This window comes from Macaca nemestrina, chromosome 18 (genome assembly GCF_043159975.1).
Source record: "Macaca nemestrina isolate mMacNem1 chromosome 18, mMacNem.hap1, whole genome shotgun sequence".
NCBI classification, from domain to species: domain Eukaryota; kingdom Metazoa; phylum Chordata; class Mammalia; order Primates; family Cercopithecidae; genus Macaca; species Macaca nemestrina.
Window position 1 is genome coordinate 27919795 of NC_092142.1, and position 11370 is coordinate 27931164.

Below are 11370 nucleotides of genomic sequence, written 5' to 3' on the forward strand. Positions count from 1 at the left end.
ACCAGAGAGTTTCCTTTGCCTCCCCTAGGGGCCGCGGGAGTGAGGATTACCGCCCTGGCTCGTATGATCCCTCCCTCCTCCATCTGCACTTCCTCCTCCTCCCTCCCCGTCAAATAAATCCCAGGCCCCTCCCTCCGCCCGTCCCCAGGATCTGACGTGGGCTTGATACCTTTCTCAGCTTCTCCCTCCCGCAGCTCCAGTGCCCGAGCTTCGGCTCTCCCAGTTCCCCAACCCACCCCTTCCCCTCCCCGACAATCCCCGCTAGAGCCCAGTGGGGAACCCCCCCGATCCTCGACCCCACCCTAAGCCCCCAGAAGCTGCCTTCTCCTCCCCAGTCCCTTAGCTTGGGGTCCAGCCAGCCCGGTGGACCCAGGCGCCTGAGCAGGAGGGTAACCCAGGCCACCCGGCCCCTTCGGCCCTCTCGGCCCCACCCCCTGCAGCCGGAGCCGCGCCCCCTCTACCACAGAGCCGGGAGACGAGGACAGAGGAGACTGAGCAAAGGGGGGTGGGCTCCAGGCGACCCCTAGCCCAATTCTGCCCCTCTATCCCAAGGGGCAGAGAAATTGTCTTTCTTTGCTGACTCCTACCAGGAAAAAAAAAAAAAAAGAATTAAAGGGAAAGATAATCGGAGACGGAGGAAAGGTGGCAGCCAGATTACTTAGAGAGGCACAGAGGAGAGAGATCGGGGTGAGTCGCCATGGGGACTCCCAGGGCCCAGCACCCGCCGCCTCCCCAGCTGCTGTTCCTAATTCTGCTGAGCTGTCCCTGGATCCAGGGTAAGGACATGAGAGTGTGGGGGTGGGCCCCAGGAAGGCACCCAGCGGGGTCCTCCACCCTCCTTTCTCTTAACATCCTGGGTCTTCCGAGCACATGGGGGAGGGGAGAGGCACAACTGATGGGGAAAGGGCAAGCCAGAGCTTTCTGGATTGAACCCAAAGCCCCTTAACCCTCAATATTGAGAAGGCAGGGAAATGAACGAGAGAAGCTTTTAGCAGTGTCTCAGGAGCTAGATCCACAAAGGAGGGCTGGGAAAGTTGGGGGGATGTCTGCGGAGGCGGTAGAAGCACGGAGGGACCTGGGTGGGAGATGGAGATGCTGAGAGAGATGCCAGGCGCTGTACACACAAATGTTCTTGGATGAATGGACAAAGACAGATGAGCAGAGGCAGGGCTCAAAGACCAGATTTTCAGTCCCCCACTCTGACCCCCAACCAGACTCCAGGGAAGGAGGCAGAGACTGCAGAGGACCAGAGAGAGAGAGGGAAAGAGAGAGAGAGAGAGAGAGAGAGAGAGAGAGAGAGAGAGAGAAGGAGAAGGAGAGAAAAAAGACAGCCACACTGCAGAGACAGAAGCCCAGAGAGAAAGCCAGGCACTGCGGAAGCAAGGGCTGGGAGGTGCCATCAGACCCTCTGCAGAGCCCCAGGTTTGGGGGGAGATCACCATTGAGGTGAAAGGGAAGGCAGCACCAGCAACCCCTCTGCCTTGCTGGCGCTGTCCAGGGTTCATAAGAGCTAAGATGTTCACTGAAGGCCCACACAGCCCGGGGAGAAGGGAGAGGGGACAGGAGAGAAGAGGTGTGGGAGTGGGAATATGAGGGCAGCTGGGAGCCCCTTCTTGGATCTTGGCCCTCAGTCGAGCCTGGGACCCTCTGAGCCCCTGTAGGCCCAGCTGGTGGAGGAGGGAAGAAGAGTTCTAGAAAATATCTCTCTGGAGAAGGAAGGGATGTGGGGGAGTGGAGAAGCTCACACAACTTCACCTCCTAGGTCTGCCCCTGAAGGAGGAGGAGATATTCCCAGAGCCTGGAAGTGAGACCCCCACGGTGGCCTCTGAGGCCCTGGCTGAACTGCTCCATGGGGCCCTGCTGAGGAGGGGCCCAGAGATGGGCTACCTGCCGGGTGAGGCCCCCAGAGTGGCAGGAGTGGCCTAGAGGCAGAGGGAGGGAATGGGCTCAGGGAGATGGGGAGCCAGGCTAGACAACAGCAGGCAGAGAGATACTGCAGAGGAGGAAAGAGCCTGCAGGAAGGCCTGTGAGATTCAGGGGACACAAATTGAGATCGTCAGAGGAAGTCAAACCTGGGCACAGACAGAACCAGAGAGACAGAGACAGAATGATTAGGAGACGGTCAGACAGAAAAACAATCACATAGAAAGAGAGATGGAAATTCAGAGAACCAGAGTCAGAGAAATGGTGGAAGACAGAAAGAGAGAGAGAATGAAACACAAAAACTAGTGGATCTCGAATCATGAAATCAGAGTGCAATCAGAATACTAAACAGGGAAATGGGGAAATAAAGAGTTCCAGAGAGAGCAAGACAGAGGAGAGAGGAGATAACCAGAGAGAGAACGTGATCTGAGTGAGGAGGCAGAGAGAGAGGCTCAGGGAGAGGAGTATCAGGGTGGAAGGGGCTGGGTGGAGAGAAGGGACCAGAAGAGAAAGAGGGGGGACTCAGGCTGTGGAAGCCTTGGGAGGAGGTGGGGACTGGAGTGGGGAAGGGAAAGGTGGGGGGTACTGTACCTTGTGGGGGAGGCTTTTGGGGTATGGCAGGGGAACCCCTAGCTTCCCTTAGCCCTGCTCCCCACCCAAGGTCCTCCGTGTGCTCTTCCTGTGCTCTGACATTCCCTGCACTGTCCCAGGATCTGATCCGGACCCCACGCTAGCCACCCCTCCGGCCGGCCAGACTCTCACAGTGCCCTCCCTGCCACGGGCCACTGAGCCGGGGACAGGGCCTCTGACAACAGCCGTCACCCCTAAGGGGGTCAGGGGGGCAGGCCCCACCGCGCCAGAGCTGCTGACCCCGCCCCCAGGAACCACAGCCCCACCCCCACCCAGCCCTGCTTCCCCAGGGCCTCCCCTTGGGCCTGAGGGAGGAGAGGAGGAGACCACGACCACCATCATCACCACGACAACTGTTACCACTACGGTGACCAGCCCAGGTGAGGCGATGGCAAGGGGATGGGGGTGGGAGCACCGGATAGGTACACACTGGGGATGGATGGGAAAGAGGCTCCTGGGAACTGTGGAAGGAGTCCTGGGTACAGATGGGAGAATAAAAATAACAAAGGTAGCATTTCTGTACCCTTACTAAGTACCAGGCAGTGTTCCAATTGTTTCAGCTATATAACAGTTAGGAAAGGGAGTTCTGGCTCAGGTGGGAGAGGGAGTATGCTTAAAGATGGTGCTAGGCGCAGTGGCTCATGCCTGTGATCCCAGCACTTTGGGAGGCCAGGCGGGTGGATCACCTGAGATCGGGAGTTTGAGACCAGTCTGACCAACATGGAGAAACCCCGTCTCTACTAAAAGTACAAAATTAGCCGGGCGTGGTGGCGCATGCCTGTAATCCCAACTACTCGGAAGGCTGAGGCAGGAGAATTGCTTGAACCAGGGAGGTGGAAGTTGTGGTGAGCTGAGATCCAGCCATTGCACTCTAGCCTGGGCAACAAGAGTGAAACTCCATCTCAAAAAAAAAAAAAAAGATGGTGAGGGGGCACAGCAGCGCACACCTGTAATCCCAGTGCTTTGGGAGGCCAAGGCAGGAGGATCACTTGAGGCCAGGAGTTTGAGTCCAGCCTGGGAAACATAGCAAGACCCCATTTCTACAAAAAGTTTTACAAATTGGTTTGGTGTGGTGATGCGCACCTGTGGCCCCAGCTACTCGGAAGGCTGAGGAGGGAGGATGGCTTGAGCCCAGGAGTTTCAGACTGTAGTGAGCCATGATTGCACAACTGCACTCCAGCCTGGGTGACAAAGTGAGACCCTCTCTCAAAACAAAACAAAAAAATAATGAGAGGTGCTAAGGAGAAGGCAGATGAAGGCCTTCAGAGTTGCTTGGCTGGGAGGGCAAGAGCACAGGCATTCCTTCCATCCCAACCATTTGTATCTCCTCAGTTCTATGTAATAACAACATCTCCGAGGGCGAAGGGTATGTGGAGTCTCCAGATCTGGAGAGCCCCGCCAGCCGCACCTTGGGGCTCCTGGACTGCACTTACAGCATCCATGTCTACCCTGGCTACGGCATTGAGATCCAGGTAACTGGACCAAAGCATGTGACTGTGCACCTTCCAAGCCTTTTCCTCTGGGTTGTGGGTGTGCACGGGTTTGGCCTGGGAGCCAAAGAACCTATTTGATGACTCAGGTTACCTCAAAAGCTCTTCCAGATTTCTACAACTTGGGCAGCAGCATGGTGCCTTTTGGGCTGCTACACACAGGGAAAAGGCACAGGACAGGGGCTTTGGAAGTCAAACCCCTGGCTGACTTGCCCTGGCAGGTCTGTGTCTGGCTTTTCTAGGTGCAGACGCTGAATCTGTCGCAGGAGGAGGAGCTTCTGGTGCTGGCTGGTGGGGGATCCCCAGGCCTGGCCCCCCGACTCCTGGCCAACTCGTCCATGCTTGGAGAAGGACAAGTCCTTCGGAGCCCAACCAACCGGCTGCTTCTGCACTTCCAGAGCCCACGGGTCCCAAGGGGCGGTGGCTTCAGGATCCACTATCAGGGTGAGGAGTTTGAGGGTGCTGCTGGAAGGGCAGAGGCCATACTGCATGCAGGGGACATCTTTATTTATTTATTTATTTATTTTTGAGACAGAGTCTTGCTCTGTTACCCAGGCTGGAGTGCAGTGGCGCAATCTCAGCTCACTGCAAGCTCCGCCTCCCAGGTTCACGCCGTTCTCCTGCCTCAGCCTCCCAAGTAGCTGGAACTACAGGCATCCGCCACCACGCCCAGCTAATTTTTTGTATTTTTAGTAGAGATGGGATTTCACTGTATTAGCCAGGATGGTCTCAATCTCCTGACCTCGTGATCCACCCCCTCAACCTCCCAAAGTGCTGGGATTACAGGCATGAGCCACCGTGCCTGGCCTATACAGGGGACATCTTTAAGAACCATCGAAGCACAGGGTGCTGAGGGGGGCTTTTCCTCCTGACTGTGACCCTGGGGGGCCAGGCCCTCAGAGGAGACCCATGCATACTTATCTCACACACTCACAGATCTGTGCACACATGCAAGGGACAATTCATCCATTGAACTCAACAAATGTTGATCAAGTGCTTGCTTCATACCAGGCCCTATGTTAGCCTTGGAGGTGGAATGAACAAACCAGGTGTAAATCTGGCTTCAACGAGCTCAGAATCTAGGTAGGAAGACAGATGAGTAATCAGGATGGTTACAATTCAAGGAGATAAGGAATATGATGGCAGAAACACCAGTGGGGGCAGCACATAGCCAAGGGACCTAAATTTCTCCCAAGGAATATGGGGACATCTTCTTGGAGGAGATGATGACTAAGCTGAGACCTGAAGGATAAATTCGCCAGGGAAAGGGTGGGAGGGAGGGAGAGGAGGGAGGCAGATGGCTAGGTGGATGAAAAAGCACACTCCAAGACCCAGAGAGAGAAGATGTGACCCCCAGATGAGGTGAAGGAATTTAGCCTGGAAAATAGAATTGTCCTAGCCGTGTGACCTGGGACAAGTTACTTAACCTTTCTGTGCCTCATGATGTCATCTGAAAAACAGGGATCACAATAATTGCTATTATGCGGAAGATCAAATGAATTAATACATGTCAAGTATTTAAAACAGTGTGTGGCCTGGAATGGTGGCTCACGCCTGTAATCTCAGCACTTTGGGAGGCCGAAGCAGGTGGATCACCTGAAGTCAGGAGTTCAAGACCAGCCTGGCCAACATGGCGGAACCCCGTCTCTATTAAAAATACAAAAATCAGCCAGGCATGGTGGCAGGCACCTGTAATCCCAGTTACTTGGGAGGCTGAGGCACGAAAATTGTTTGAACCCAGGAGGCGGAGGTTGCAGTGAGCTGAGATTGCGCCATTGCACTCCAGCCTAGGTGACAAGAGCGAAACTCCATCTCAAAAACAAACAAACAAACAAAAAAACAAGCAAAAACACAAACAGCGTGTGTATACACAGTGAGAGCTCAAAACTGTCAGTCATGCTATTACCTTCAAAGCACAGAAAGGGGTGAAGGGGAAATGGGCCAGAGACCAGGCTGGGAGGCAGGTCAGATTCAGACCATAAAGAGCCTTACCTGCTTCAGTAAGGAGTTCAGACTACTTCAACCTGCAGGTGTGACAGGGAGATAATTTGAATTTTTTTTTTTTTTAAGACAGAATCTCGCTCTGTTGCCCAGGCTGGAGTGCAGTGGCGTGATCTTGGCTCACTGCAACCTCTGCCTCCCAGCTTCAAACAATCTCAAAGTGCTGGGATTACAGGCATGAGCCACCACGCCAGGCCTCCTAATTTGAAATTTATTTAATTATTTATTTATTTATTTATTTTTGAGATGGAGTTTCACTCTTGTTGCCCAGCCTGGAGTGCAATGGTGCAATCTTGGCTCACCGCAGCCTCTGCCTCCCAGGTTCAAGCAATTCTCCTGCCTCAGCCTCCCGAGTAGCTGGGATTACAGGCATGCGCCACCATGCCCGGCTTACTTTGTATTTTTAGTAGAGACGGGGTTTCTCCATGTTGGTCAGGCTGGTCTCAAACTCCCGACCTCAAGTGATCCTCCCGCCTTGGCCTCCCAAAGTGTTGGGATTACAGGCGTGAGCCACGGCGCCTGGCCTGAAATGTTTTAAGCAGGAAAGTGAGAACCTTGGATTTGCAACTTAGAAAGATCCTTCTGACATCTGGGGGCAGGGAAGGGGGGCTGTATTCACACATGACTGCATTTGTTAGGACCTATGACATATAACCTGCACATGTGTGTACATCCACGCTTACCTGTGTGTGCGGGAACCTTCCCACAGTACAAGGGTATGTTCTAGCATACACGTGTGCACAAGGAAAGGGCCCAGCCAGTGCCCTGTTCCAGACACCACTGTCTTCCTGTGCTTCGTGGAGACAGAAAGAACTGTGTCAGGCCAATGCCCCCTTCACATCACCGCATGGCCTCCCCTTCACATCACCGCATGGCCTGGGCTGGTGTTGTGCATTCTGCCCTCCTTGAAAGCTCTGCTGACCGCAGACGCCTTGTGTGCCTCATCCAGGGTACACCCTGAATCCTGTTCTCACATCCTCTCCAGCCTCTTTTGAAGCCTCTGCTCAAGACCTGCCCTAGGGGCTCATGTGTGCATAGCAAAGGTGCCTATTCGTTGGGGGGCCAGCGAGCTAGGGGACATGTATTTGGCAGTAGGGACCTGGTTACTGGGGAGCAAGAGCATGCCTGGAAGGCCCAGGCCGAGTGCTGGACTTCAGGTATTATGAAATCTGAAGATATGGTTCCCCATTGGCTCCTTTAAGCAGCCACTTCCCCAGGGCACTGAAAATAGGACTCCTTAGGCTAAATAGAACATTTGGGGAAGCAGGACTATTGCATAAATTGGCCTTCATTGCTCAGTCTTCCCTGCTTCGCAGCTGCACCAGGCACCTTTGGGACCGAGGCCCTGTTTCAGCCCTTCCCAACCTGCACTAGCTGGGGCCTCTGGCCCAGAGTGGCCTCATTAGCTTCTCTCTGAAAAGCCAAAGGCTCCCTCACCCCTCACCCCAAGTTCAGCAAACTTTCCCATTACAAAGTCCTTTCACCAACCGTAGTTTCATTTGCTTTTCACAGAAACCCTGAGAGTGGCCATTATCAGTTCCATCTCTCAAAGGAAGAAAAAGACTCAAAGGTCATGTAGATTGCTCAGCCACCTGCACGTTTATTGCAGCCAGACACCAGATCCCCGAGTCCCTGGCTCCCAGTCATTCATTAATTGAGGCTGAGGGGCGTGTGATTAACGTTTTCTCAGCAGCTTCTATGTGCCAGGTGCTTTGCGTGTTTCTTTTATTTAATTTTCAGGCCAATCTTCCCTGACAGGAATTATTATTGCCGTTAATAGGTGAGAGGTCCCTAGAGATGAAGTCACCTGCTCAAAGTCACGTAGTTAGTAAGTTCTGGAGCTAGAACTGGAACTCAGGGCTGCCTGACGACAAATCCAGTGGTTCCACGCTGCCTCTTGGCTGCATCCATTGATCAGCCAGGCTAGCCTTTTTTTTTTTTTTTTTTTTTTTGAGACAGAGTCTTGCTCTGCTGCCCAGGCTGGAGTGCAATGGCACAATCTCAGCTCCCTGCAACCTCCGCCTCCTGGGTTCAAGCGATTCTCCTGTCTCAGCCTCCTGAGTAGCTGGGATTACAGGTGTGTGCCACAACACCCGGCTAATTTTTTGTATTTTTAGCAGAGACAGGGTTTCACCATGTTGGCCAGGCTGGTCTCGAACTCCTGACCTCATAGTCTGGCCTTTTAGGACACAAAATAAATAAGGCTTGGGCCAGTGTAGACAGTGGTTAGACCAGGCACGGTGGCTCACACGTGTAATCCCAGCACTTTGGGAGGTCAAGGTGGGTGGATCACTGAGGTCAGGTGTTCATGACCAGCCTGGCCAACATAGTGAAGCACTGTATCTACTAAAAATACAAAAATTGACCAGGCGCGGTGGTTCACGCCTATAATCGCAGCACTTTGGAAGGCCGAGGCAGGCAGATCACAAGGTCGGGAGTTTGAGACCAGCCTGACCAATGTGGTGAAACCCAGTCTCTACTAAAAATACAGAAATTAGCCGGGTGTGGTGGCGCATGCCTGTAATCCCAGATACTCAGGAGGCTGAGGCTGGAGAATTGCTTGAACCTGGGAGGCAGAGGTTGCAATGAGCCAAGATTGTGTCACTGCACTCCAGACTGGGTGACAGAGCAAGACTCTGTCTCAAAAACTACTACTAATAAAATAAATAATAATAATAAAAATACAAAAATTAGCCAGGAGTCAAAGCACACGCCTATAACCCCAGCTACTTGGGAGGCTGAGGGAGGAGAATTACTTGAACCCGGGAGGTGAAAGTTGCAATGAGCTGAGATCAAGCCACTGCACTCCAGACTGGATGACAGAGTGAGACTCTGTTTCAAAAAAAAAAAAAGACAATGGTTAATGTGATGACAAAATCATGCATGCAGGATTGTGTACAGGTAAGAGAACAAGTAACTGTTGGAGAGATGTAGAGTCAGGAAGGCTTCCCGGAAGAGGTGGTACGTAAGCCTCCCAGTCTGATCTCTTAAAACACGAGAAAGTAGGGGGAGAGCACAAGTGAAAATATGGAGGTGGAAACGTAGGCTATATTGGTCTTGGAAGCTCAACCCTGAAGCTGGAATGTGCTGGGCTGCATTTAACTGTGGAAGAGGCTTGAATGTCAAACTAAAGCATTCAGACTTGATTCTGTTGGCAGCAGCCATTACCGAGACTACCATTTATTGAAACCACTGTGTTCTAGAAGGTTGTTCTTATGTTTATCTCAGTAGATGATGGACTCCTGAGGACAAGGCCTGGGTCTTTTTGCTGACCTCAGGTGATCCACCCGCCTCGGCCTCCCAAAGTGCTAGGATTACAGGTGTGAGCCCCTGTGCCTTTGGAGATTATTTTGTCTTTAAAGACCTTAATACTCATTGGCCCGTAAATGAATCCCCCAGGGAAAGTGAAGTCAGGATATCTGAAGAGGTCAGGAGTTGGAGACCACCCTGGCCAACATGGAAAAATCCCATCTCTATTAAAAATACAAAAATTAGCTGGGCATGGTGGTGCACACCTGTAATCCCAGCTACTCGGGAGGCTGAGGTAGGAGAATCGCTTGAACCCAGAAGGCGGAGGTTGCAGTGAGCCGAGATTGCATTCCATTGCACTCCAGCCTGGGCAACAGAGTGAGACTCCTCCTCAAAAACAAAAACAAAAAGACAAAATAGTCAAATGTCCTCAAGAAGTTTCATGTTTGCTTGAGGCCAGGAATTCAAGACCAGCCTGGGCAATATACTGAAATGTCATCTCTACAAAAAATTTAAAAATTAGTGGGGCACGGTGGCACAAACCTGTAGTCCCAACTACTTGGGAGGCTGGGTCAGGAGGATGGTTTGAGGCCAGGAGTTCAAGGTTCCAGTGAGCTATGACCGTGCCATTGCACTCCAGCCTGGGCAACAGAGTGACACCCTATCTCAAAAAAAAAAAAAAAAAAAAAGTTTCAATTGGTTCTTCTGGATGGAAGCTGAGGGTATACCACAGGGTACCTTGGTGGAAGAAAGGCTGTATGTGTGGAGGGGAGAAAAATGCAGAGAGAAACATTTAATAACTTGGAGACTCAGTGTTCACATCTGCAAAACAGGTCACATAATCTTTTTTTTTTTTGAGATGGAGTTTTGGTCTTGTCGCCCAGGCTGGAGTGCAATGGGACGATCTCAGCTCACTGCAACCTCTGCCTCCTGGGTTCAAGTGTTCTCCTGCCTCAGCCTCCCAAATAGCTGGGAATACAGGCACCCACCACCATGCCCGGCTAATGTTTATATTTTTTTAGAGACGGGGTTTTACCATGTTGGCCAAGCTGGTCTTGAACTCCTGACTTTGTGATCCATCTGCCTCAGCCTCCAAAAGTGCTGGGATTACAGGTGTGAGCCACCACACCTAGCCAGGTCACATAATCTTTGTCTGCTTACCTCAAAATCTCTGTGTGGACTCACTCTGGGAGCTGAACAAGCTCTGCAAATACTTTTTTTTTTTTTTTGAGACGGAGTCTCGCTTTGTCGCCCGGGCTGGAGTGCAGTGGCCGGATCTCAGCTCACTGCAAGCTCCGCCTCCCGGGTTCACACCATTCTCCTGCCTCAGCCTCCTGAGTAGCTGGGACTACAGGCGCCCGCCACCTCGCCCGGCTAGTTTTTTGTATTTTTTAGTAGAGATGGGGTTTCACCGTGTTAGCCAGGATGGTCTTGATCTCCTGACCTCGTGATCCGCCTGTCTCAGCCTCCCAAAGTGCTGGGATTACAGGCTGGAGCCACTGCGCCCGGCCAAGCTCTGCAAATACTATCTGTTATTAGAGCTGGATGAAATTCAGAGTAGTTCATTGATTTGCCTGAAGTCACACAACAAATGAGTAGCAGGGTCCAGAATAACTTGTTTGAACCTCAGATATCTCATCTATTAAATGGGGGCCAACGGGGGTGAATTACAATGAGTGGGGGAGATAAGGGATGTTGGAATTTCCTCTTCGTGAGGCAAGGTGCCTGTGTGAGGAGCTCTTATTTCTCGGTATGTACGCCAGTATGGAGCCAGTGTGTGCCCCTGGCAGGCTGGCCTGAAAGGAGAGGGGGGAAGTGCTGGGGGATCAGTCCGAAAGGGAGGCATGGGAAAGTGAGCCCTGCTACCCCCTGTCTGTCTGGTGCAGCCTACCTCCTGAGCTGTGGCTTCCCTCCCCGGCCGGCCCATGGGGACGTGAGTGTGACGGACCTGCACCCTGGGGGCACTGCCACCTTTCACTGTGATTCGGGCTACCAGCTGCAGGGAGAGGAGACCCTCATCTGCCTCAATGGCACCCGGCCATCCTGGAATGGCGAAACCCCCAGCTGCATGGGTGAG

The 11370-nt window shown here is 52.6% G+C and overlaps 1 protein-coding gene across 4 annotated transcripts in view; it reads left to right on the forward strand.

Annotated features, from left to right (window-relative positions):
- The first annotated feature begins 172 nt into the window (after positions 1-172).
- LOC105482898 (seizure related 6 homolog like 2) overlaps positions 173-11370 on the forward strand; it is a 29196-nt gene continuing 17998 nt past the window's right edge. For 2 of the 4 annotated variants that reach the window (XM_011743350.2, XM_011743351.2), the window contains exons 1-6: positions 173-776; positions 1763-1894; positions 2634-2933; positions 3886-4025; positions 4286-4487; positions 11180-11365. In XM_011743350.2, the coding sequence (XP_011741652.2) occupies positions 698-776; positions 1763-1894; positions 2634-2933; positions 3886-4025; positions 4286-4487; positions 11180-11365 (1039 nt within the window). In that variant the 5' untranslated portion in view covers positions 173-697. The remainder of the gene's footprint in view (positions 777-1762; positions 1895-2633; positions 2934-3885; positions 4026-4285; positions 4488-11179; positions 11366-11370) is intronic. The other 2 variants (XM_011743353.2, XM_011743352.2) reach the window with 2 other exon arrangements.